The sequence below is a fragment of the Carassius auratus genome, chromosome 30, assembly GCF_003368295.1.
Source record: "Carassius auratus strain Wakin chromosome 30, ASM336829v1, whole genome shotgun sequence".
NCBI lineage: Eukaryota > Metazoa > Chordata > Actinopteri > Cypriniformes > Cyprinidae > Carassius > Carassius auratus.
In genome coordinates, this window is record NC_039272.1 from 26,900,766 (window position 1) to 26,926,837 (window position 26,072).

Genomic DNA, 26,072 nt, shown 5'->3' on the forward strand with positions numbered 1-26,072 from the left:
CGAACATACACAAAACATGTTTTAAATAACATAATGGGAACATTAGGAAAAATTCTTAAAACATTAACTTATTCTTTAGATTTTAGTCATAGTCACTGTAAGGAATAAGAAACAAAAAACTAAATAAACACACAAACACACACACACACACACACACACTAAAACAGTATAAAAATAGAGTGATTTAGCAATATTTCATTAAAAACGTTTAAAGAATAAGAGATTTTTACACTGGATTCAAGGAGAGAAAGACAGCAGGCCATTAGCCTGTCCAGTATAACCTAAAAGAGACAGATTTGATGGCTAATTTAAAAACAACAGTTGCCTATAAATCAAGACTGAGGGAGAAATTGGATGATGAGGAATAATTAATACAGGGGTCAGACTTTACAACGGTGCAGGATGACACTCCATTTGTTACAGTGAGCTGCTAGAGGAAGCATCACTCATAGTGGAACCTCCTGGAATTGTAGAGGAGCACCAGTGATCCTAAAGTATGAGTCAGTGTGTGGTTACAGAGCCCCAAATGGGCTTTCATGTATCCAACAACAGCAACCAGTAGCATCATAATTGTCCAATTATTATAAGGGTGTTTTTTAAATACATGGATAAATAAAAAAAAATAAAATATAAAAAGGTTGATTCTATAAGCAGGTGTGATGTTAAAGGTGTTAAATCAAAGCACATTGAACCGGTTTTGTATTGCCTGCTGGCAAAATATTATATTTTAATATCTAATTATGTTATGTGGAAATTAATGTAAAATTAATGTGGAAATTAATGTAAAATTAAACACTATTTTATTGTTAATCAGATGTGTTAGGACACTATTTAATGTTGTGTCTTGATTGCTATCTGATTTCAGCTTCTACAATAACAAAATAATAACATTCAATAAATAGTTACTTATTAACATATAGCCTAATTTTGAGCTGTTGCAACCTGGTGCATTGAACAACTGCTGTATGGTTGCAGGTGTGCATATATATTTCAATCATGGCAACAAATATTATTTTTAGTATGTTGATGTATTTTGTCTTCCCAATATAAACAGAGCTCTGATATAGACAGGTGGAGCTGGCGGAGGTGGAGGAAGTAACTGATTATTTAAATGTTTATATTTTATGAGATTGAAATTGGTATTGAAATTTAACTCTCTTGAGATCCTTTGCTAATAAATCATAGCTATAATTAGTTAGTGCATCATTGGAGTTATATTACAAAATAAAATTCTAATATGTAACCACTAAAATGGGCTAGGGTTATATGTCAAGTTTTTGAAAAAGCACTGCATGTCATTACCAGGCCAAGCAGTAAAAAAGCTGCCACTTAAAGAAATATATCAAGTGTCCAAATGAGAAGAAACACCACAGAAGTTTAAAGTATATTGGCTACCTTCCACCCCACAGCTTGACCTCTCACACTGTTACTCATCTCACACAGTCTTGTCTCGCAGCAGTGGCTGTGGTGACACTGGTGGCCAACGTGGCCAATAATTGGGTGAAAGGAGAGGCCAGCAGCCCCTCTATTAGCCCTTGGCAACTCTGCTCTCTATCACAGGATGCTAATGGCAGGGGGCAGAGTAATTGGACCTGTCTGGTGCTTTCTATCTCTCTCCAGTCACCAGTTCATGTTTAAAGCGATTAACACGCTAAAAGAGAACACAGAGGTATATCTTGGTCATACTGAATGAAGAATGCAATAGATGATTTCAAAAGCTATAGGTACTATATTAGATTGAAATGCTTGTATTGAAATATTTTTAAATTCAACCTCAAACTGTGCCAGATGTTTTGTGAGGGAGGGGCACTGGTGGGAGCTCCTGGTCTTGTTTATGAAAACAGAATGTCTTTCATTTCTAGTGGTTTTCAAGCTAATTTTTTTTTTTTAATGCATAGAAGTGATTGTAAAATATGTACTTTAGGTGTGCAAGTGGCATATTTACAGTTTTGATACAGTGTAGAACATTAACATCCGTGGAACCAAAATAAAAGTTCTTTATAGTGGAAAAAGGTACAAAATGTTCTTCACATTAAGAAAAAAAAAGATTATTTTAGGAATTCATAGTTTCTTTTAGAGAAAGTTTCTTTTCTTCTAGGTTCATTGGGCTTTTTCAAACAAAAAGTGTTTTTGTGACAGACTTGGCAACCCGGTTTATAAGGGCAATTACTAAATCATTAACTCACTTAATATGTAAAAAAAAAAAGTCGATACTTTCAGTATCTAAACACTTTTCAGTATCTGCACAAAAACAGAGCAAAAAAAAAAAAAATCACAATTTACAATAGTACATTTATCACATAATATTAACTTTTTTTTATGTTTACCGAGCTGATATAATATATGGTGCTGTAAAAAGTCCTGATTTCTTCTGTTTTTGTGTATATCTCTTATCAGGTTGTTTCAGAAATGAAAACAAAATCTAATAAATTCATAATATTTTGAGCAGATTTTTTAACACATACTTTAATATTTATCATGGATCTAACTTGGCATGTTTAGAATGAGTTTGTTGTGTTAGGAATGACTGGTAGTCTAGCTTATGATCCATCTTGCTCATTTATTCCCATTTTAACCAAACCTAAATTTAAAATATTAATAGCACAACTACAGAGAAATTGATCAGCATACTTTATCCTCATTTACGAAGCCCAAACAAACCTACAGTATATGTGCTCAATTGATCTCATCTCCAAGCCATATGCTCTTATATTGCCCATTATTTCCCTTCCCATGCATCAATATTTAGGAAGGTTAAAAGATACTTCATAATGCATGCTATGAATCTGAGATCAGGTGTTTCTGTAATGATGTGGTATCTGTGCTGGTAAAGGGCTTGAGTGAAATCAATAACTGGAGACACCTGTCTCCTGCTCAGCCGTGAAAGGATCTATCATAGTGGAAACGTGATTTACGCTGCTAGAAGACAGATCAGGAGGACAGGCCACAGAGACAGATGTGGGTGGATGGAGAGATAGGGTGGATGCTGATAACGATGCACATCCTTCCTTGCCAGCAAGTGTCAGGGAACAAGACCGCTGTGTTTTCTTCTTCTACCAGCAATGAAAGGTCTGTAATCACCAGTGCCTTTTTATCTCAAGCAATGCGTGAATATACGTGCATTACTGACTGAGAAGCAGTAGCACTAAAATAAATTAAGACGAATCATTGTGTCATTGTGAATAATATGCATGCAGCATATTATTATTGTATCAGTGTATGCGGAAGGGGGTCTTACTAATATTTCAGCTTATAATGCCTATACTTCACAATATATAGTGTGCAAAAAAGTATGCCAAATGAGTAGTGTGTCTGTCTAAATACCTGGACTGCTTCTGAAATCACTATATGGACAAAAGTATACTTCTAATGTACAGATCTGACAAATTTGGTAACTTCCATGAGTACAAAACTTAATGTTTGAGAATAGAATGATATTCTAGGGAATTGTGTGCTTCTTATTTTATAGCAACAGTTTGAACAGGACCCTTTCCTATTCTAACATTACAATGCCTTTGTGTATAAGGTTAAAAAAAGAAATGATTGTTTCAGGCAGTGTGGAAGAACTTGACTGGTTTGCAGAAAGCAAAGTCCTAATCCCAACAAAACACCTCTGATGTGACATGAAATGCAGACCTTGAGCCAAAAGCTCATCACTGAACATCAATGACTTTAATAAGTCATTTTTTACTAAAGTAAGTTCTTCATCTCATACCAAGCACACTGATGCAGTTTTTCTTTGTCAAATGTTAGTGGATCATGTTCAAAGTCAGACTTCGTACAGTAATAATCTAGAAATGGTCCAACACTGTATATTCTCTCAAAGATTTCACAGGTTTATGGTTAGACACATACAACACAAACTGCGACTCAACATTTGTAGTATTAGTTCATGCAATGTGTCCAAAATCCAGTTTTCGATCGATTAGATGTATTTACTATTGATCACAAAAATAAACTTGTCTTACCTCTTACATGCAAAGATTTTTGAGAAAGGGGGCATTTAGTATGTTCACAGGTATGGAAATGAGGTTTGGAAGGATCCTGCAGGGAATATCCTATAGAAACTGGCCGTGAGCGAGTAGCCTACATGATGTAAATGCAAATCATTTATGGCACAGTCTGTCCTCTCCTGGCTCCGTGCCATAGCAACCACAGTCTCATTTCAGATGTGTCATGCTGCATTATCGTCATACACACACACACACACACACACACACACACACACACACATTTACAGTCCAGTGTTCTTCTTTTGTCTGACACTTTGACCAGAAGCCAAATTGAATGACAGAGCATAACTGATGTCTTCCTTGGTTTTCAGTGAAATTTAAGTATTAATTGTTTAATAAAACAAATGACTCAATACAGTAGAGTTAATGTTGGTCAACGCAGCTGTAACATATTGTCTAATAAAGAACACAATACAATAATATGCATTTTGGACTATTTTTTTCCCCACATAAAGGGGAAAAAGCTGTTCATATTAGAAACAGTTAGATACTTAAATATAATTCAAGTTAATTACGTCCAGGTATATTTCAACATTTGTAGAGGACTAGACCTATCATAGGCAATATTTATTTACATGTCTTTCTGTAATTTAGCATAATGAAGAGAGAGAAAACAAGGGAAAGAAAACGGATAACGTTAAACGTTAAAATTTGCATTTTGTTACAAATGGATGTGTTACAAAAGTAAGTGACAGTATACAAACACAGCAGGTCATCTGACTACCTAACATGTTCATGTAGATTATTTAGAATTAATATTATTCAATGCTAATATTATAATATTTATATTTAAAAACATATGATTTAATAAATTAAGGAGTATAAATAGACAACTATTATTAAACTGGATAAAACTCAACAGAACAATATTTTCAATTGTCTTATTAAACATCTCGATATGAAAATAGTAATTATACTATTACTATATTATCTTTTTAAACTCTAATTCAATTGTACTCCTCAGCTAAGCTCCACGTTTAGTCCAGTCATAGTACACCAGCTCAGTCAATTTGCCCTGCACTTTTAATGAACAAATTAGCTAATAACTCACGATCTGTAATGAACTAAAACAGTGTCATAATAAATTTATGAGGAATATTCATTTGTGCAGTGGAGTTGCCTCATTTACTAAATAGACCGCAAGGAGTGTGGGTGAACAGGAGCGATTAAAGGAGATAGATAGATAGATAGATAGATAGATAGATAGATAGATAGATAGATAGATAGATAGATAGATAGATAGATAGATAGATAGATAGATAGATAAATAGATAGATAGATAGATAGATAGATTTCACTCCATAAGATTTGTTTGGACCTGCATGTGCTAAAAGAACTAAGAATGTCCCTCAGCCTTGACCTCCATCTATCACAGCTAGCAGGCAGCTTTTACGCTCGGCTGTTCCATTACTTTGCTCCTTTCTGTGGCATATTAAACAGATTAATAGAAGTGCACTCCGGGGAGGGGGAAATGCCAGTCAATCTAACCTGCCGACACAAAGGCGAGAAAAGCAGACACGCCCGCGACTCATCCTGAGAGCCGATAAAAGAAAGACAAATGTCACACCAGAGGAAAGAGGAACTCCGAGAATGTTGACTTTCGGCTTCGATTTTGTAAACAGAGGAAGAATCTGAATAATTTGCTCACTGAGCAAGTACAGTGAAGTGGAGACTATAAGGTTCCTGCGAAGGCAAGCATAATTTCTATTGTTCTTACTTGTAAATACATACATGTTTAAAAATTAAGGTTCCTAAAGAGGGTTTTTGCAGCAAAGCCATATAAGAACAATTTGGGGTTTCTAAAAGGAACAATGAATTCCTAAAATAATCTTTTTTTTTCTTAATGTGAAGAACATTTTGTACCTTTTTACACTATAAAGAACTTTTCTTTTGGTTCCACGGATGTTAATGTTCTACACTGAATCATTAATAAGCAAAAATAGTGAACGGAATATTTTGAGAACAAAATGGCTTTATTTTTTTCGTCTTGTTCTCAATTAACCAATCAATCCAGTTTATTTCTATTTAATTTCTATAACATTAAAAAACAACATACATTGATCATAGTTCCATACATAACTACATATTATTTTACCACTACTAATGTAGTGTAACACTATTTTGAACATACCAATGATCAATACTACTAATGACTAGTAATAATGGAGCTTATACATATATGTGCGTGTGTGTGTGTCATATTTTTATGTATCTGATTTTTATTTATTTAATATTTATTTTAATTCATGTTTTTATTTTTATTGAAGTTTAATTAACTGTAATAACCCTGGTCTTACAAACACTCAAATGTAGACTATGAGATGACCTCAAAAGCCTTAGTTCTCCTCCAATGAGGTCTCAAAGCAATGAAATCAGTAACAAAATAAATGTAGCAATCTAATTTTAATCAAATTGAAAAAAAAAATATAATAATAATAATAATCCACATATCTGTCCATTTAACAATTGGAAGGATTAACAAATCGTCAGTTTTGTGAGACACTTCAGAGGATAGCTGTTCCTGTCACAAAGACCTTCAGATCAGTCTTCCCTGTAAAAACAATAGAGTGCTTCATTACATTCAATCTCATCTCATATCTCCCTCTCCCCTGGAGCTATGGGTGAAATGAAAGTGAGCTCTAACTGTCTATAGTATTAGCAGCTTAATCGTACTGTCCTGCCCCCCGCAGGCGTGCCAATCGTGCACGTTTTAGTTTAATTGTAAACCATCTTGGTCCATAACCTGCAGTCAGCATCTCGCTGTGAAGCGTGAAGGGAAATGGAGGTGTGAGATATCCATTCAGTGAACTTCACGTAAACGCTGTTAGATGTTACTGGTCTAGCACCAGCATCCATGTGTCAATCCCTCATCTTGACTGTCACAGAAAAAAAAGTGTTCACATGCTAGCTATATATATATATGCAGTGCCACCTGCTGATTGGATGGAACTTGCTCTAATTCTGAAGCGTATATACATGTACAGGCTGTAGTGCACACTGAAAATGTAAACTTTTTAGGTCCCACTTTATATTAAATGGCCTTAACTACTATGTATTCACATTTAAAATAATCATTTGGTACAGTGCACCTATTGTGTACATGTTTTTACATTGTACTTTTTTAAAAATACCTGAACATAATTACATCTGTAATTATTTATTTACATCTTAACCCACCCTTAAACCTACCCATACCACTAAACCTGTCCCTAACCTTACCCATATCCCACCTCAATAGCGGCAATTATGCATGCAATATGAACACAATAAGTACATTGTACTTATTATTTGATGCTATTGCACAATAGTTGAGGCCACTTAATTTAAAGTGGGACACATTTTCACCATACACGTGAAATACAGTACCTGGATGACCTACATTTAAGCAATACACTGTGAAAATACTGCATCCCACAACACACAGCCATGTTAGCCTACAGTTCTGTGTGTGTTGTTGTAGTGTTTAATCCATGCTGCTTCAAATACTGTTCATTATTATTGAGCATTCAAGTTTTTTTTAAGTAATATAAATATCATCAATAAAATTAGCATTACTTTTAATTAATCCGCATGTAGCAATTGTGTACAGTAATAAAGCACATGAACTAACTTCCGACATGAAGAGAATAAATAATTACACCTCTGTTTCTAAAAGCATGTTTCCCCCCAGTGACCCTGTGTAGCGAAGGTCTTGTCTTAAACAAGGTGGTCATAGTCAGTAACTGGTCCAGAATGCATCTACAGCCTCTCTTTATCTGATCAATGAGCCTCTCCAGACTCTCAGACTGTTAATTGATGAAGTAATCCAGTCATTAATCACTGTAGGGAGCTAATGAGAGACGTCTGAGTAAATAATGCTGCTGTCTTGTCGTTGTTGCCATCATCATCTTCTTCTTCCTGTGTGTGTGGACGGACGAGAGTGCAGCAGAATGCCTGGGAGAAGGAAAAAACCTCAATACATTAAAAGAAAATGACTGAACTACATTGAAATACATTATGAATTAACAATCAATATGTTTTATTGATCTATAGTCCTGAATCTCAATGAAATCTGGTTAACTATTTAAAATAAACCCTTTTTCTATATTATTTTTTAGCGGTTCAAGCGCATAGTGCTGAAATCATATTGTAATTGTTAGAATGACCAAGGATCAGCAATCTCCTTGTAAAACATGATCAAGCAGACTATAAACCTTCAGTCGTCATTGAGATGTGATACTTGGATGGATGGTGTACACACCATCTACAACGTCACCAAGGCTCGCTCCAGTCAGTCTGACGGGGGCGCTACAGAGGTCAAAACTACAAAATTGTTCACAACTCCTAAACAGTTCATCGCAGACTCGTGTTTTATGTCGTAGAAACCTTGGATTACGTCAACCAAAGCACACGCTTCGGATTCGGCTGTCATGTTGGCAAAATTTTCAAGTATTCTGGATTTTTTGAAAAACTTACTTTTGTGAACTAGAACTATTCTCTGGAGAACAAATATCAATAATTATATTTAAAAAAAGCTGTACTTTCTAAACCTTCAAAAAGGGCAGGGCCGATTTTACTAAAATGGCAATACTCTAACTTTTGAACAGAAGGAGAAATCTTCACCAAATTCACTTTACAATGTAAGATCTGAGGTCACATGAAAAACATTGTTGAGTTTGGCCACTTAGTGGGGCTATAAAAAACTAAAAATGGCCATAACTATGCAACCGCTTGTAACCGCTATAACATTGTGTCTATAGGGACATTTGTCCTTATAGACACAATGAGTGATGAATCGCACAATAAGCGATGAATAAACATCTATAAGGTTAACAGAGGCCGAGCTGAAAAAAAAAAAAAAAAACTCAGTGGGCCTGTTTGATTCACAACATCTAAAGCTCTGTGATAAATTTGAAAGAAATAGTTTTTATAAAAAAACTACATCATATCATCTACACATTCGATAACACTTGCCTCCTAGAAGTGAATAAAGTTATATGGCAGATTTCATTACAATGTCTGCAGACACACTGACTAAAAAAATAAACATTTACAAATGATTTTCATTTTTTTTATACAAACTTTAAAAATGTAAATTTATGTTTTTTAAATGTAAAAAAAATAATAATAATAATAATAATTTATGTTTTTCCTGAGCTGTGTTTAATTTTTAACAAATAAATTGTAAGGTTACCAGAAATTGAGAACGATATTTACTTATATTAACATACCTGTGGCTGCAGACACATTGAGAGATTATACTCCAGGGCGCAGGTTCCTGCTCGGAGGGATAGTGAGCAGGACGTCACACATCTGACACAGCTCTGGAGAAAGACCATCACCCTCTCCACCTGATAGCACACACACAGACAGACCAGTGTAACGCAAAGAGAACACAACAATTATGAGTCTAAATATGTCTGAACACACACTTGCTCTTACCCATTAACAGTAGTGTAGGTCTGGACATCTTGAAATCTGAACATGGCATAACTGTGGATTCAGGACCGTGTTCCTCTAACCCAACAGTGGCCTACCAACTACTTGCCAACCTTCTTCCGCTTTCACCTATAATATCAAGAACAATAAACAATGGAAATCCTGATAGTTAACTTAATTATGAGATGTGCTTCTCAAAAGAACTAGGCAGACGGTCTAAAACCTCAACAGTTTTCTTAAACTGCCCTCTACAGGCTACAGATGGGATTTTCCTTTCACTAAGCTTTTATGTTATGAAAACCTGTTTCATAACTCAATTAAGTAGCAAAAACAACAAATGAAGGATTTTCTATTTTGTTTTAGGCTACTTTTGACAACATTTCATAAATTCATTTTTCCTTAATTTCATCTTCATTTCTTTCTCTTTTCCCACTATAGTTTTTTTTTTTCGTTTTGAGAAGTATGATGCTCTCCTTGCAAATATATATATATATATATATATATATATATATATATATATATATATATATATCTTTTGTTACCACGAAACATAATTTATGGGACTTCTTTCAGATTTTTTTGCCCCAAAATTAAACTTGCTTCTCTTAATAATTGTACTCATATTTATACCATTTTGTGCTGATTTGCAGTTATATATATATTATTATTATTTATATAATTAGTGACACTAGTATCCACCTGATGGAATTCAGTTCACTTGATTACGTATTCATCAGTTTGTTTGGGCTCAATTGTTGATTTTGATGAGTTAGCATCGCTAATAAATAAAAATCGCCAGTAAATCAATCGCTATGGCAACCTGAACCAATTTGTAAAACCATGAGCTAAACCACGTGACATTTGAGTTAACTGCCCTCTACTGGCTACTGGAAACTTAGTCTACGTTTACACTGGCACCAAAAATCTGTTTTTACTCACATGTGACACAGATCGTAAACATAACAATCTGCACAAGATCCGATTTTTTGCATCCGTTCTGAGTCACTTCCATATGAGGTTTTAAATCAGATACACGTCCGATATCTGAACATCGGACCTACGTCTAAACATGTAAATCCCACTGAAATTCCAAACGAGGTGAAGCTTTGTAAAGCAGTTTTGGGCACTTGTCAACTGGACATGATTTAAAAAGAACCGACCTCAGCCACATCCAATACACTATATTCATTTTTCAACAACAAACAAAACCACGTGGGACAGCTTTCAGTTCACTAGCAGTGGTCAAATGTGAACGTGAAGCCCAGACTGTTTACTATCACTTCTGCTCCCAGATCAGAGTTATAAGCCCGTTTTGTGTAACTACTGAATCAAAAATCAGTGCTAGCTGGTTTGAGAACAGGGTATTTATATCCGCACCGAGCATGCGCATGAGTGACTTCCGGCTGCTTCCGGTAACGTTAGTGTGTTACTATGCAACGAGACGCTCTGGTGTGTTGTATTAACTTCCTACCGGAGGATTGAATTAAGAAGGAACTTAAATCAGTCAAAGCTGCTTATCCTTGCTCATGCTTGCTGTGCGTTTTTAATAGTCAACCGATGCAAATGATACACTGAACCTACAGACTTCTATCTTTTGAGGCCGAGTGTCAGACATGGCCGAGGGTTGGTGCACTGACACCGGTGAATCGGTTTACCGTTCCCGGGATGCAGTTAAAAACTTACGAATACGGTAAGTGACGTCGCCTGAGTGTACTTGACATATATAATAATAGTTAACGTACTATTAAGTGTACCAAACGTCTTTACCATATCAAATACCATGGTATTCTTAAAAACAACAAATCCATGCACCACTCTATATACTGTACATGACACTTTAAGTCACTAAATATGATAAACAAAACAACATGTATTACATATGATACTAGTGTTACTGTTTTGTTTCTGTTTTAGAGTGCGCATACAGCGTGTGACCTCCACAGCTGCTCTGTCTCAACATCTCCATCAGCAAGTGCTTTCTCAGCAGGAGAGAGGAGTTATAGAGCTGGACACCTTCAGCTCTCAGACACAAGCAGCTTCCAGTACGTGAAGGATGCTGATATAAAGCTGTCAATTCACTGGCATATGGTGGATAATCATTTTCTCTCTCTCTTTCTAACACAGCCACTGATGCGGAGGAACTGGTGGTTGGTTGGCAAGAGAAGTTCTTTAGTCAGGTAGGTCACTAGTGAGATCAAAGCTGTGTGCGCTAATAAACTGACCAGATTTCAAAGAAGGAAACTGGGGAGATTTACTATTTAAGTGGTCAATATTTCATTGAAATCTCACTTTGTATTATATTGTTATTATTATTTTTTTTTTTTTTTTTTTGTAAAAATGGGGACAATGTAATGTTTTGTTTAATTGTTGTGGGTGTTTCCTGTGCTTTTATTAAAATTAATAATTATTATGTTAGTTTGATTGTTATGATTTTTGGACTGGTTTTAATACACCGTAAGTCACACTATAGTTATAGTAACCATTGTGAATAGCGAGCAGTGCAAGACTAACAAGGCTTTACCAAAACACATTATATAAGAACATATGATAAATAACTATTTTAAACATTTTCTAGGGTACCTAACACTTTCATTTCCTTTCATCACTTTTATAAACTATTCAAATGGTAATTTAGGTTTGTGCATGGAAATGACTATTACTATCCTTAATTAGGCTTGTTATTTTTCATTTTAGACTCATTTTGAACACAAAGTGTGTGTTTTCTGCAAATGTAATTGTTGCAGGTGTTAATGTTTAGCCGTTCCTTTTTTTTTTTTTGACTCTTTTGGTCATCAATAATATTAGTGCTCCGCTCTCAACCAGGTCAAGTTCTTCTTAACTGAAGTAGCAGCGCATGACCAAGTGATTAATGTAGCTTGCAGCCGAATTTATTGGTGCAAATAATCACTACGTGATTGCTCTGATAACCAGCTGGCTATGTTAGTCAGGCTTTTTTGCATTGTATCTGTGAGCTGTTTCAAACATGCTCTAAAACTGGAACAGCTCCAATCAAGGGCAATACTACAAAAACTGGGAAATGAGCACATGTGGTCACCCTGTGCTAAATAGTCAGTTTTCTTAGTGTATCTGATGAGTTCTGCTTTGTCATTTACATGCAGTATGAAGTGGATCTTTACCAAACAGAGTCAAATTGTCAAACACCACTGGAGCGTCAGTATCACACAGAAATAATGGCAATGGAAAGATCCAGAAGAAGACAAAACCAGCGCATTTTCACCTACACAGACTTTGATCGCTTCTCCAAATGGGAAGAGGTCGGTTGACTCTACCGTTTTCTTTTTTAAACCTGACAGAAACATACCTAGGTCATATTTCATCACAAAATCAAAAAAATAAATAAATAAAAATACGACATTTTATTGCATAAAGAGAATCAAACATCATTTTAGGTCATCATTTGCTCACCTCTTTGTCATTCCAAACCTGTAAGAATGTATTACTTCTGCTGTACACACACACACAAAAATATATATTTTAAAGAAGGCTAATAACCAAACGGTTTCAGTTCCCAGTGACTTGAATTGAAATTGGAATAGGTTTCCCGCCAAAAGACAATTTGACAAATTAAGAATTGTCATGAAAACATCACAATACAGAATCTTCATATTTTGAAATTAGGCTTAATTTCCTTTAATCTAATTAAATTTCTTATTTATTTGTGTAATAAATATTGAATTGTTTGGTGTTAGATATGACCCAGATATGGTTTCGACGGGTTTGGTGAGATTCACCAATGGATGTTTAGGCTGCATGAGTTTTTCCAGATTTCTGAAGTTGTGATTGTATCGACAGCAAGCTCAGAGTCTGCTGATCCCAGCTCAGCCTACACCAACCTTTTTAGCAGAACGCATGGCCAATGTTAGGCACAGGAGACAAGAGAGACGTCCTGTGTAAGTGCACCTAGAAGTATAGTATATAGTTGTCTTTGAAGTGCTTTTTTTTTGTAAAGCCTTTATCATATTTGAAAAGTTGAGGAGGTTTACCTTGTTTTCATTTTATTTATTTTTTAAACACATCTAAGAGAGTCTAATGTTCCCAAGTCCCGTTTAATCACATGGGAGCCTTCGGAGGAGTTCATAAAGAACAGTCACATCATCAACACACCAGTGCAGGCCATGTACATCATGGGAGATCTGGGGCCTTCAGGAAAGTAAGTGTGACAATACTCTTCTTTATCCACTTAAACATATCATACATTGTCTTATTATTTATTTGACAGGAGGTCCATTAATAATGTTTTTTTTTTTTTTTAGGTTTTGTTTTAGTTTTATATCACCATTTTCCACTCTCTATCTTACCTATAAAATTAAACTGACATTTTTGTTGCTGCATTTTTTAGGTAAATAATCTACAGAAATGTTACGAACACCGTTATTTCAAAAATACAAAGAAAAATACTTTACTTAAACTATTTTATATGATATGACCCATTTAAAGTAATGTGACATAACCAGACATGTGACTGTTTTACAGGTTGGGCTTGAAAGAGAATGAATATGTATTATGCACCATAAAAGCAGACAGTAATGGAGTAATCACAATAAAACCTGATTTTAACAACAATAGAGGAGCCTACAGGCAAGACCTACCACTTCTGTCAACTTCTCTTGTGAATAATATTGGGACGAGTTCATTGTGATTACAGAAGGTGTATTTGACTGTCTTTCACACCAGACTGGAAACGCAGGGGGAGAAGAGGGAGGTGTGGAGGCTGTATCTGGAGAACGCCTCCTCACACATTCATGTGGAGGAGAACGAGAGAGAGCAGCACATGTACAGAGATGTATGTCCCTTTGTTCATGTCTAGGATTGGTGGTTTACTATCTCACTCACTCTCTGAGCAGCATCCTGACACAGAATCTCATAAGGGATGGATTAGAAACATTTGTGACCCTGGACCACAAAACCAGTCATAAGTAGCATGGGTATATTAGTAGCAATAGCAGAAAATACGTTGTATGGGTCAAGATGATTGATTTTTCTTTTATGCCAAAAATCATTAGGATATTAGATCATTGTCCATGAAGATATTTTCTAAGTTTCCTACCGTAATATCTAAAAACGTAATTTTTGATCAGTATTATTTATTGCTAAGGACTTCATTTAGACAGCTTGAGAAGCGATTTTCTCAATATTTAGATAGTTTTTTTTTTTTGCACCCTCAGATTCCAGATACTCAAATAGTTGTATCTCGACCAAATATTGTCCTATCCTCAAATCTGGCTCGCGAGATCCACTTTCCTGCAGAGTTTAGCTCAAACCCTGATCAAACACACCTGAGTTTGCTAATCAGTGTCTTCAGGATCATTAGAAAATCACAGGTAGGTGAGTTTGATCAGGGTCGGAGCTAAACTCTGCAGGAAAGTGGATACCGCGAACCAGATTTGAGGATCACTGTCCTATCCCAACAAACCATCAATCAATGGAAAGCTTATTTATTCAGCTTTCAGATGATGCATAAATCTCAATTAATAAAACTAATAATAATTCGGTATATGGTTGTATATTTTTGGGTTATTATTTTGGTATGCATTTATTCACGCTACACAAATAGCAATCACTTGCTGTTATTTAACAAAGTATATCACAGTTTTTTAAAAAAAATATTTAACTGTTTTCTATTGATACTTTGCAGCTCTGAATATATTAATTTAGTATAAAACTATGTTGGCGCCTGTAGCCTTGCTCTTGTGGGCAGTGTGCCGACATACAGCACTGTTGCGCCAAGGGCGTCCCGAGTTCAAATCACAATTCGATTACCTTTTCTGATCTATCCTATCATATTAAAGGCAAAATGGAAAAAATTACTATATGTGCAAAGGATATACATGATATTTTATGTCATGGACAAACAAGGTGTTTTTTTTAGGATGAAAAAATAAGCTAAACTGCACGGACCATTTCCCCAGAGAACTTTGGAATTCGTTGGCTGACCCGAGGCTTACTTGTGGATTGCTGACCCTTTTCAGGTGGACTCATCATTCTCACACATTATTATTTTTTTTTTAGCTGTACACACGTCACAAAGATTACCTCAACAGCCTGGTTGGCCAAGACTTTGAAATGGTAAGAATTGCAATTCTTATCCAGACTTATGGTGTCATACATATGGTGACATTTTCATTCTGATTGTCCAACACTTCGTTTAGCCACCTCCAGGGATCCTTCGCCTGATTGTAAATGGAGAGATTGGTGAGTATTAACCGTTATCCTGTATCATAAAGATTAGCCTAGATTTACTGTGGGCAAAGCAGTATAACATCAGTACATTAAATGCATGCTTGAATTGTAGTGTTTGCAATATATATATATATATTTTAATTTTAGCAAAAGCTTGGTCTCAGAAGTTACTGCTCACAATATAATGTAACATTTTTTACTTTCAGTTTCTGCTCAGGGTTATGAGTATGACAATCTTTATGTCCATTTCTTCCTGGATTTACCAAATAGTAAGTCATCCTATTCTCAACCACATACACTGGAAAAAAATATTTCAACAGTTAAGTCTCATTTATATGCACGGCATTGCATTTGATTTCCAAAATCAAACGAAGTAGTATTCATTTTACAGAAAGATTTTAAAGAAAGCACAAGTACACCTTTTCAGCAAAAAAGTATTAGTTTGCTCATTTTTAAATAGTAATGTTTTAAATGAAGGCAAAGGTAAACATTCTGGTTTTTAAACTAATGAAATGACATTCGGACATTTTAAGCGTGAATTAAGTGGCCAGACATTAGTCATTGTATTTTATGTCAGTAATTGATGTTGTTTCATGTTTTTTAGATTGGTCCAGTGTTCCCTTTCACTGTCTGTCCGGTGTGACTCAGACATGTCGCACACACAGTGTGGAAAAGGTAAGATGTCATTTTAATAAACCCCATCAACCGGCTCTGTGTTCATGGAAATGTGGTAAACATGTTCTTTGTTTTATAGGAGGATGTTGCCTTCTTCTCCTATCCATTCAGCTTTGAGACCTTCTTCCACAAGGAAGATGAGTCTGATGGTGAGATCTTTGATTGCCTCAGAATATAAGAAAAATACATTACACAGACAACGTCCCGAAGATATGAAAATAAATGATGAAATGCTGATCATCTGTGCAGGGTCAATGCCCCAGTGGCCAGTGCTGTATTTCAAAGTTCTCTCGTTGGATTTCTGGCAGCGCTACAGAACTGAAGGCTACGGCTTCCTGGTCATTCCCTCAATGCCGGGTAGGAAAGTCTTTTGTTCTGAAATATCGCAAATTATAATGTAGTGACATTCATGTCAGATGTTCTCCTGAAACTCTTCTTTTTAATGCTACATAACCAATTCACAAATCATTCATTTTGTTTAGTAAAATTGTGATGTGGGTGGCATTGGCACCATAAACATGTGACAGGTTTTTTAGATAATTTCCTATTTAAATCATAAATATCAACCATAAACTTTTCCACAAACATTCTTTTAAATGCAAATGTAATTTCCTCAACACCAAGTAGGACAAACAATAAAATGATTGTATATCCCAATTTGTAAATAGCTATTTTTAGAGTAAAATTTTGATATGGGTGAAGAAAATCAGTACTTTTTAGTGCTGTCATACGATTAATCGTGATTAATCACATCCAAAATAATAGTTTTATTTATATGTATGTTTACTGAGTTTTTTTATTATGTATATATAATTACACACACACACTGTATATATTTTGAAAATATTTACATGTATATACATGTATATATTTATATATAAATGTTTAATATATTTCTTAAATATATACAAGCATTTGTTTGTATTTATATATACATAATAAATATAAACCGAACATATATATTATATAAACAAACTTTTATTTTGGATGCGATTAATCGTGATTAATCATTTGACAGCACTAATACTTTTATTTAGCAAGGATGTGTTAAATTAATTAAAAGAAACAGTAAAGACATGTTACAAATCATTTCTAAATGGAATGTTTCTTGAGCACCAAATCAGGATATTAGAATGATTTCTGAAGGTTATATGACAGTGAAGCCTGGAGTAATGGCTGCTGAAAATTCAGCTATAAATACATTTTTATTATTTATTATAACTCTAAACATTTTGGAGTAATGGTGTAATTGCTGCTAAAATATTCAAATAGAAAACTCATTAAATTGTAATAATAATTGTTTTTTTTTCCTCGATCAAATAAATGCAGCCTGGGTGATCCACTTTATTAATCACAATGATGTACTTTTGTCACATGTCATTCCAATTCAAGATTTTAAACCAAGGACATCGTTTATTTAATGAACTGTAGCAAATTTTGTACAAGTACGTTCTAGTACGCACATTTGTGACTTCATGTTTTTAGGGTATCACAGGATGACTTGCCACACTTGGAGACCCCTCCAGTCCGGCACGGTGGCTGAACTGAGACGCTTCTTCATCGGCGGAGCACCTGAACTCGAGGACATCAGTTATGTCCGAGTGCCTGGCACTTTCAAGGTGACTCTTTATACATTTCCTGCTGGAAAGATTTGCACTAGCATGTCCAGTAATTCAATTTAACAGTTTAATGTTCTCTTGCTTCTATTTTTAGGGAGAGCGGTTGAGTCGCTTTGGCTTTCGCACTCAAACCACTGGAAGTGTGACCTTTACTCTTAATTGTATCCAGCATGCCAGGTTGGCCAACACAATCTCAGCATTTTGTCATTGCAACAGTACTATTTTGCCCCTTTAAGACCATAAAAGCTTTTTTATTTTATTCAGGGCTTTTATTGATGCCATCACCCTGAAGAAAAGAAGGCAGACTGTTCTGGATCAGCTGGGCGGACACAGTCAGCAGGGCTCTGTCTATAATGTTCTGGGTAAGACAAGACTAAACAGCTTTAGGACCTTATAACTATTAATAAGTGCCACTTGCCAAGGTCATTGTTCACATTTAGAGGTTCCAAATATATATATATATATATATATATATATATATATATATATATATATAAAAAACTTTTTCAAGTTGCTATTGACCTCAGTACAGACAAACAATATATGATATTTTACAGGATGTATGTACTTTCTGATTTGGTGTGTGTTTATGATTTCAGAAGCATTTCAGAGGGCACGTAAGCGAATGCAGGAGGCAAGAGACACTTTACCCAGAGACCTCATCAACACCTCTGCACAATTAAACTCAGAGTCTTCTGCATAGCAACATTACACATGGAACGTGTATAATAATACTGGTTATGTGTATAGTACATTTTTGTATAGTTTTTTTTTCAGTTGTGTTTTATGTATTACTTGTATTATGTATGTACATTCTACCTATTTCTTTTGCTTTTTGCAAATGCACTTAATGAAAACATTATTATTGTAAAAACTAAACCGGATTGCTTTGGTAACTTATCGAGATTAAGGAATTTCAAAGAGAGTTTAGCCCAAATTCACAGTCCCATAAAAGTGCAGATTGGAGTGGAAAGTTCAGTGGGTGATCTACTGATAATGTGCAAATGAAAGAACGCAGACTCATTTCTATAATGACCAGAGCAAATTAGAAACAATCACAGCCATGTCAAGCTCAAAATGGGTTAAGACACTTGTTTGGGCATTAAATAATAGTGCAAATAATAGTAAATGAACTACCACAAACCCTTGTAAATCACATTGCATGATTTATTTAAATACTCTCCTCCCATGAATTTTCCTAATTAATTAATCAATTCTGACAGTAGTTTTTTAATGTCAAAAGAGGGATTGCATTTGGTTAAATCTGAGCATAAGGTTTGCATAATGTTTCAAGACTTATAGATGTGTTTGTGCTATTATTTCACACAGCGAGGTTTATTATATTTCAATTATTTCAGACTTTATAGCTATACTTTTAAGGAAGGTAAGGAAGAAACATATTTGGATATTTTTAGTTTTGTGGCTACATATTTGTGGGTCGTTTATATGCGATAAACTACAACTGTGGGTCGTTGAACTCGGTAACTGGAACTGAATTTATGCTGTAGATCCACTCAAATGACTTTCCAAGAGTTGGTTAAAAGTACTTGCACAAACGTCTAATGCAGACAGTGAGACATGCCAAGCACATAAATAAACAGCAGAGGGCACCATCTTATCTATAAACAAGCCACCCGTGTCATAAAAACATGGAAGGGCAGTCATATGATTCATGGGAATTGTTACAGTTACCTAGTTCTCTACAGATTCCTTCTCTGCAGTTTGTGTTGTCAAAAGACATGCATGATCACATGGTCTTCATCTGATTTGGATGGATATAGTGAGAACATAATGTCAGCTATCAGCACTCCTGTGTTCACAGCCCTTGAGGCAGGCAGTCGGATTAAAACACAGCCCACTGTCCCCCAGACCACCTGTCCATGTGTAAAGTGAAACCAAATGCACAGACTCTTTGGGTATCATGCTGCTGTGTGAAGTGTTCTCCATTTTCATTCTTAAAAATACATTTCTTAAATGGTTCTTTGTCAGGGTGTACAGTTCCATGAAGAATCTTTAAAATCCATGGAACTTTCCCACCACATATAAGTTCTTTGTAGTAGAAAAGTGTTCTTAGGATAGAAAAAGTTTTTAACACTAAAACGTTAAATAGCCATTTCTGTTTATCCTGGCACTTTTATTTTCAAGAGTATATTACTGGGTCTAAAGAAGGGTTGGCAATGTCAGAACTGGGCAATTCAGTCCTGGTGCCTATATAACAGCTGCTTCTGTCAGAATGCATCCTGCTATGATTGCACGTCACTGAGACACAAAGTCAAGAGATTGCACCGACACCAAGAAACGGAAGCTTCATTAGTTCGAGGAACTTTTTACCTTTTTTTCGGCCTAAAATTACTGATTTTGCTGCTGCTTTTTTTAAATTTGCAGTGATATTTGCTGAATTTCCTTGTTGTTTTGCAGTGAAAATATACCACAGACAACATTCTTCTAACACTTTTATGACTTTTTCTGACTTCGAGAACCATGTTTAAGGACACCAGCAGTAGTGCCATTAAGTTCAACAGAAGGTGGCACCAGCACCTGACAGTAAAGCACTCACCAACTCATACATGTACATCTTGGAGAAGTTTATTTGATGTCTGCACATATGCAAGATGTATTTTTAAGAGTGTTGAGATGTATTTTTTCATCTGTAGTACGTCTCTAAGATGTTTCCTGTCATATGTCAATTAGACATTTATTAGAATGCATGTAAAACTGCTTCTGAGATGTTTATGAGAGTACACAGCAGATGAATCCCAGATCTTTAACAAACTTCTTACAGATGTAATGAATATACAGTATATCATCTGATAAAATGTACTTTTATTACTGTCATTCATAATGTCTAAATATAATTTAATTAATACACACACACATATATATAGTACTTCTATATATAGCGGCTTTCCTACGTTATGAAACTTTTAGTTTTAACATGGGGGAAACCTATGAAGAACAAATATTGTAATACTATTGTAATACCAAATTCGGTAATACTTACTGCTTTGAAGTGCTGGGAAAAGTTATGTGAAGCATTTAAAAACACTCCAACACATTAGACCATTTCTGACACAAGCTGTTCCTCTAGTTTTACTATGGTAAATCATTTGGCAATTACAAAAATTTACGAGTTTTTGTGTAAATTGCAGAGTTTGTTTGTTTTTGCGATAAATTCAGTGATCGCAAAATCCTGGAGATACTGAAAAGAAGTCAGAATTGTGAGTTTGACTCAATTCTGTAATTAAAAAAGTCTGAACTGTGAGATAAAAAGTCACAATTACCTTTTTTATTTTTTTTAATTCCGTTTACTAGTTACTTACACTCAAATCATTCCAGACTAATGTTGTTGTTCATTGGTTTTTGTTTGTTACTGATGATGAATTGGTCACAGCACACTAAGTGAACACAACTTAAATGTGAGAGTTGTGAGCAGTTAGGAATATTTTCAGTTTTGGTCTTTTCCTCAAAACAAAATGATTACATTACTTAAAATAACAGCACATGTGTATGTTTTAATACATTTTAAGTTAATTTTGGACCTTGACAGCCCTGTCACAATTCACAAGAGCAGCCTAAACATCTGCTCTTTGTGTTCATGACAACATGGTGTGCAAGTGTTATTTTCCCCATGTAATTGAAGTCAATGGTCACCAAGACAGTTTGGTTAGTTCTTCAAAAAAAGTGAAGTGAAGTGACATATAGCCAAGTATGGTGACCCATACTCAGAATTTGTGCTCTATAATTCACCCATCCAAAGTGCACACACACAGCAGTGAACACACACAGCAGTGGGCAGCCATTTATGCTGCAGCCCCCAGGGAACAGGTGGGGCTCCAGTGCCTTGCTCAAGGGCACCTCAGTCATGGTATTGCCGGCCCAAGACTCAAACCCACAACCTTTTGGTTAGGAATCAAACTCTCTAACCACTAAGCCATGATTTCTCCAAAGAACAAAGAAAAAATAAAAATATTTACATTTTTTGTGATTCACAGTAGGATGAAATTAATACAGGTTTGGAACCACATAAGTGTGAGTCAGTGATAACAGAATCTTCAGTTTTGGGTGAACAAATCCTTTAAAATTATCTTGTTTGATTGTCGGTTGAAATATTTAGTGTCCGAGAAGTAATTAAATTTTAAATAGTTTTGAATAGCTGGGTTTTAAAATTCACCAAACTAATGGTAAATGTGACCATATCTTGAAAATGGCAACTACTCACAGGAAGGTTTTTTTTTTTTTTTTTTCAACTTCTATGTTGTGTCATTTATATATGACAGAATTATTTATATATGACAGGATTAAAAAAACTAAAAAAGAAAGAATATTATTATAATAGCAAACAATGCAAAGCAGATGAGATGGAATTCCTGGTGGCTGGCATTGAGGCGTCATGCCTGGCACAGCATGACCTCATCCTGTCATCACAGTGACATCTATTAGCATATGACTCATTCATCCTCCTGCGTCTGCTTTAGCTTGTCAGCTATGCCAGGCATCTTCATTAGAGAGGCCCGCTGCTGTCTGCTGATTACCAGCTGACCTCGAGTCCCATCTCTGTTCCTGCTCTCCAGTGATCAGTCACCGGAATGGAAGTTATGGCCATGCTCTGTCCATAGGGATGACCTGGTATCTCACACCAGTGAAAAGGGAAGTCACACGAAAGCACCAGATGCAGTGTACCACGAGTCCCTAAGCTTTTTCCTTTAAAGACAAAGTGTATAATTTCTGCAACAATAGAAAGAGAACATTTTTTACAACACATTTTTTTTTCATGCCTGATAATAACTACTGATTTCGTTAAGATAGACATGAAAAACTATTAATGTTTATTAGATGAGCAAATTTTAAAAGACAGTTTTGTGTGTATCAAAAGAATTTTATTGCTATTTATTTTAATCTTGTGAATCATAATTTGTTCTCTTTATTATATACTGCATGGTATTGAAAGATTTGACACTATGTGTCTTACCTCTGCACAGTCTTTATCCTATAGAGAGGCACTGTACACTCACTTTAGGTACACATGTTCAATTGCTTGATAACACTAATTGCTAATCAGCCAATCACATGGCAGCAACTCAATGCATTTAGGCATCTAGCTGTGGTGAAGATGACTTGCTGAAGTTCAAACTGAGCATCAGAATGGGGAAGAAAGGGGATTTAAGTGACTTTGAACATGGAATTGTTGTTGGTGCTCAATGGGCTGGTCTGATTATTTCAACTGCTGATCTACTGGGATTTTCACACACAACCATCTCTAGGGTTTACAGAGAATGGTCCGAAAAAGAGAAAATATCCAGTGAGCAGCAGTTGTGTGGACAAAAATTTCTTGTTGATGCCAGAGGTCAGAAGAGAATGGGCAGACTGGTTAAAGATGATATAAAGACAACAGTAACTCAAATATCCACTCGTTACAACCAGGAATACTGTCTCTGAATGCACAACACATTAAAATCTGAAGCAGATGGGCTACAGCAGCAGAAGACCACACAGGGTGCCACTCCTGTCAGTTAAGAACAGGAAACAGAGGCTACAATTTGCACAGGCTCACCAAAATTGGACAATAGAAGACTGGAAAACCGTTGCCTGGTCTGATGAGTCTCGATATCTGCTGCGACATTTAGATGGTAGGGTCAGAATTTGGCTTAAAGCACATGAAAACGTGGATCCATCCTGCCTGTCTCAACAGTTCAGGCTGGTGATGGTGGTGTAATGGTGTGGGGAATATTTTCTTAGCACACTTTGGGCCCCTTAGTACCAATTGAGCACTGTTTGTTGCTGACCGTGTCCATCCCTTTATGACTACAGTGTACCCATCTTCTGAAGGCTACTTCCAGCAGGGTATTGCATCATGTCACAAAGCTTAAATCATCTCAGACTGGTTTCTTGAACATGACAATGAGCTCACTTTACTGAAATGGCCTCCACAGTCACCAGATCTTGATCTAATAGTGCAGATTTGGGATTTAGTGGAACTGGAGATTTGCATCATTGATCATACTACAGTCAACAAATCTGCAACAACTGCGTGATGCTTTCATGTCAATATGGACCAAAATCTCTGAGGAATGTTTCCAACACCTTGTTGAATCAATGACACGAAGAATTGAGACAGTTCTGAGGGCAAAAGGGAGTCCAACCTGGTACTAGCAAGGTGTACCTAATAGTGGCCAGTGAGTGTTGTATACATTGCAAAAAGACAACATTTTGTCTTTATTATCTTGTTTAGGAGCTTTTGGGGATTTTATTATTTTGTACAATGTCTTTTGTCCTTTTTGCTTTATTGTTTGTTGATTTATATTGGGGAATACAGTGTCATTGTTTGATTTGTTATCAGAGATTTTGTGTCTTCATATGTGTTATTTGCTATGTTGTTTGTTGCTCAGGTGTATGTATTTAAATATATATATATAATTATTATTATTTTTTTTGTTTTGCCTGACAAAGGGTGAAAAGTGTTACATTTTATTAGTCCACTATTACCACTACTACTACTATAAAGTTTGAGTGTATTATGGCAGTGTGCTTTCCTTTTTTTCTCTCTCTCTCTTTTAATAGGTAACCGCACCGACACAATGGACTGATATTATTGAAAATACTTTTGGATAATTATTATTATTATTATTTTTATTCATGCTAATAGAGAAAACATGTGTGTGCTAATCAGAATCCACATGACTTTAAAGTAGTGGTTCAGTGGTTTAGGCTTGATTGTGTTTATGGGGTGCAGTCTAACATGTGTTAATGCTTTGTTTAAAAAAAAATTCTTAATATATTTTTCACATATGTGCCTTTTATTCCACACTGCTCTGTCCCTTCTCTGAGAAACAGGATGATCAATTCCATATTTTTCGAAGACCCTGCCTAAGAATTGGGCGATGGGCTCTGATTTGGGTTAGCTAGCCCAGTATGTTGTGATTGGCTAAAGCATCTCTCCGGTTTAGTGCTCTGGTTGTATTGTGCTTCACTTGTATTGTAAATAATGGCTTCATTAATATCACTTATCAATTTGAGCCCAATTGAGAAGCAGAAGCTGCAAGCAAAGCTTTTAATGGTAGGACTATGTTTTTTGATGTTGTTTCCTAATACTTTTAGCTACAGTGTTCTCTGTAAATGCTACTTGTTATGTTAGCTTTTAATATAGTCTTATCCTGATTATATTTTGATTATATAAGCTTTTTATATTTTTTATGCTTAAACAGATACATTACACTAACTAACGTTAAAAAAGTAAAATCGCAGTCTACCACCCCTTTAAAGAATTTAAGCATTTATACCAGCAGATTATACAAAAGTCCCACTAATAATATACAAAACATCTTTGTGCTTTATCATGCAATATAGTTATTGTAATAGCTACTGAGTCTGGTGGGAACAGGCCTTTAAGATCTGCTATGTGGAGTGTTGCAAGGGTTTTAATTATTACTTAGATAAAATTACTTTCAGAAAATTACCCACCCTCAAGTCTTTATGATATTCCATTCTCTAGATTTGGTTTGTGTCCCTTTTTTAATATAAATATATGGATTTTTTTTTTTTATCCATTTTATCACCTGCCTGGCATAAATTAATTTTGATCACTTAGAAAACTGTTTGCATACCTGTTCTCAACATGCAGATTTGATGTAATGTATCATTCATGCTTGTACCGAAATGGAAGTTCCGCTCACAATTTAATATGCAAAGTTAAGGGGTTCTTCGATCCTCAACCCTAAGTATGAGAAACATTAAAGGACTGTTAGCTTTAGTGAGCCGAGATGGCCCCACCCCAAACTCACACGATGGCAGACAATATAAACATGTCTATATTAGACTATTATTGCTGGAAACATTTACTATGGTGGGAAAGAGCAGTAAAGTATTTACATTCACACTTGTAACAAAGCAAGCTGCTGATGAAAACTCATGCTGGTGGGTGGTTGTGTGGAGAGAGGAGGAGAAGAAGAGAAGTAGCGCAGCTCTGAAGGGTGAGAGCAGAGCTCACAGCTGTGAGCAACTGTTCTGCTCTTTATTTTTACACACTGGCTCTGGAGCCTCGCCGGTCCATTACAGCTGGGACATATCTCCGGAGAACAAGGACAACACAAAGGCATCCCAAATCAGTCTTTGCTCTATTTTGCTGTGGTGATTTAAAAGTTCTAGGCAG

General features: G+C 35.5%; 1 protein-coding gene and 1 long non-coding RNA gene across 3 annotated transcripts; one reads left to right on the forward strand and one right to left on the reverse strand.

Moving 5' to 3' along the window:
- Window positions 1-7,211: 7,211 nt before the first annotated feature.
- LOC113049827 (uncharacterized) lies at window positions 7,212-10,795 on the reverse strand. 2 transcript variants are annotated; one of them, XR_003276647.1, is made up of 4 exons: window positions 10,371-10,795; window positions 9,435-9,560; window positions 9,224-9,343; window positions 7,212-7,946 (listed from the first exon to the last, which is right to left on the reverse strand). It is a non-coding gene; the product is annotated as an uncharacterized LOC113049827 (long non-coding RNA). The 2 variants fall into 2 exon arrangements; XR_003276648.1 differs by lacking the exon at window positions 10,371-10,795 and adding an exon at window positions 10,131-10,261.
- A 66-nt stretch (window positions 10,796-10,861) lies between these two features.
- On the forward strand, window positions 10,862-20,679 carry LOC113049826 (Meckel syndrome type 1 protein-like). The gene is made up of 18 exons (XM_026212489.1): window positions 10,862-11,121; window positions 11,346-11,473; window positions 11,556-11,608; window positions 12,551-12,706; window positions 13,245-13,342; window positions 13,474-13,602; window positions 13,926-14,030; window positions 14,127-14,235; window positions 15,462-15,518; window positions 15,602-15,644; window positions 15,839-15,901; window positions 16,237-16,307; window positions 16,387-16,456; window positions 16,557-16,664; window positions 17,793-17,926; window positions 18,021-18,103; window positions 18,191-18,288; window positions 18,526-20,679. Exons 1-18 carry the CDS (start codon window positions 11,045-11,047, stop codon window positions 18,627-18,629), a joined length of 1,686 nt encoding a protein of 561 aa, XP_026068274.1. The 5' UTR covers window positions 10,862-11,044; the 3' UTR covers window positions 18,630-20,679.
- Window positions 20,680-26,072: the final 5,393 nt, after the last annotated feature.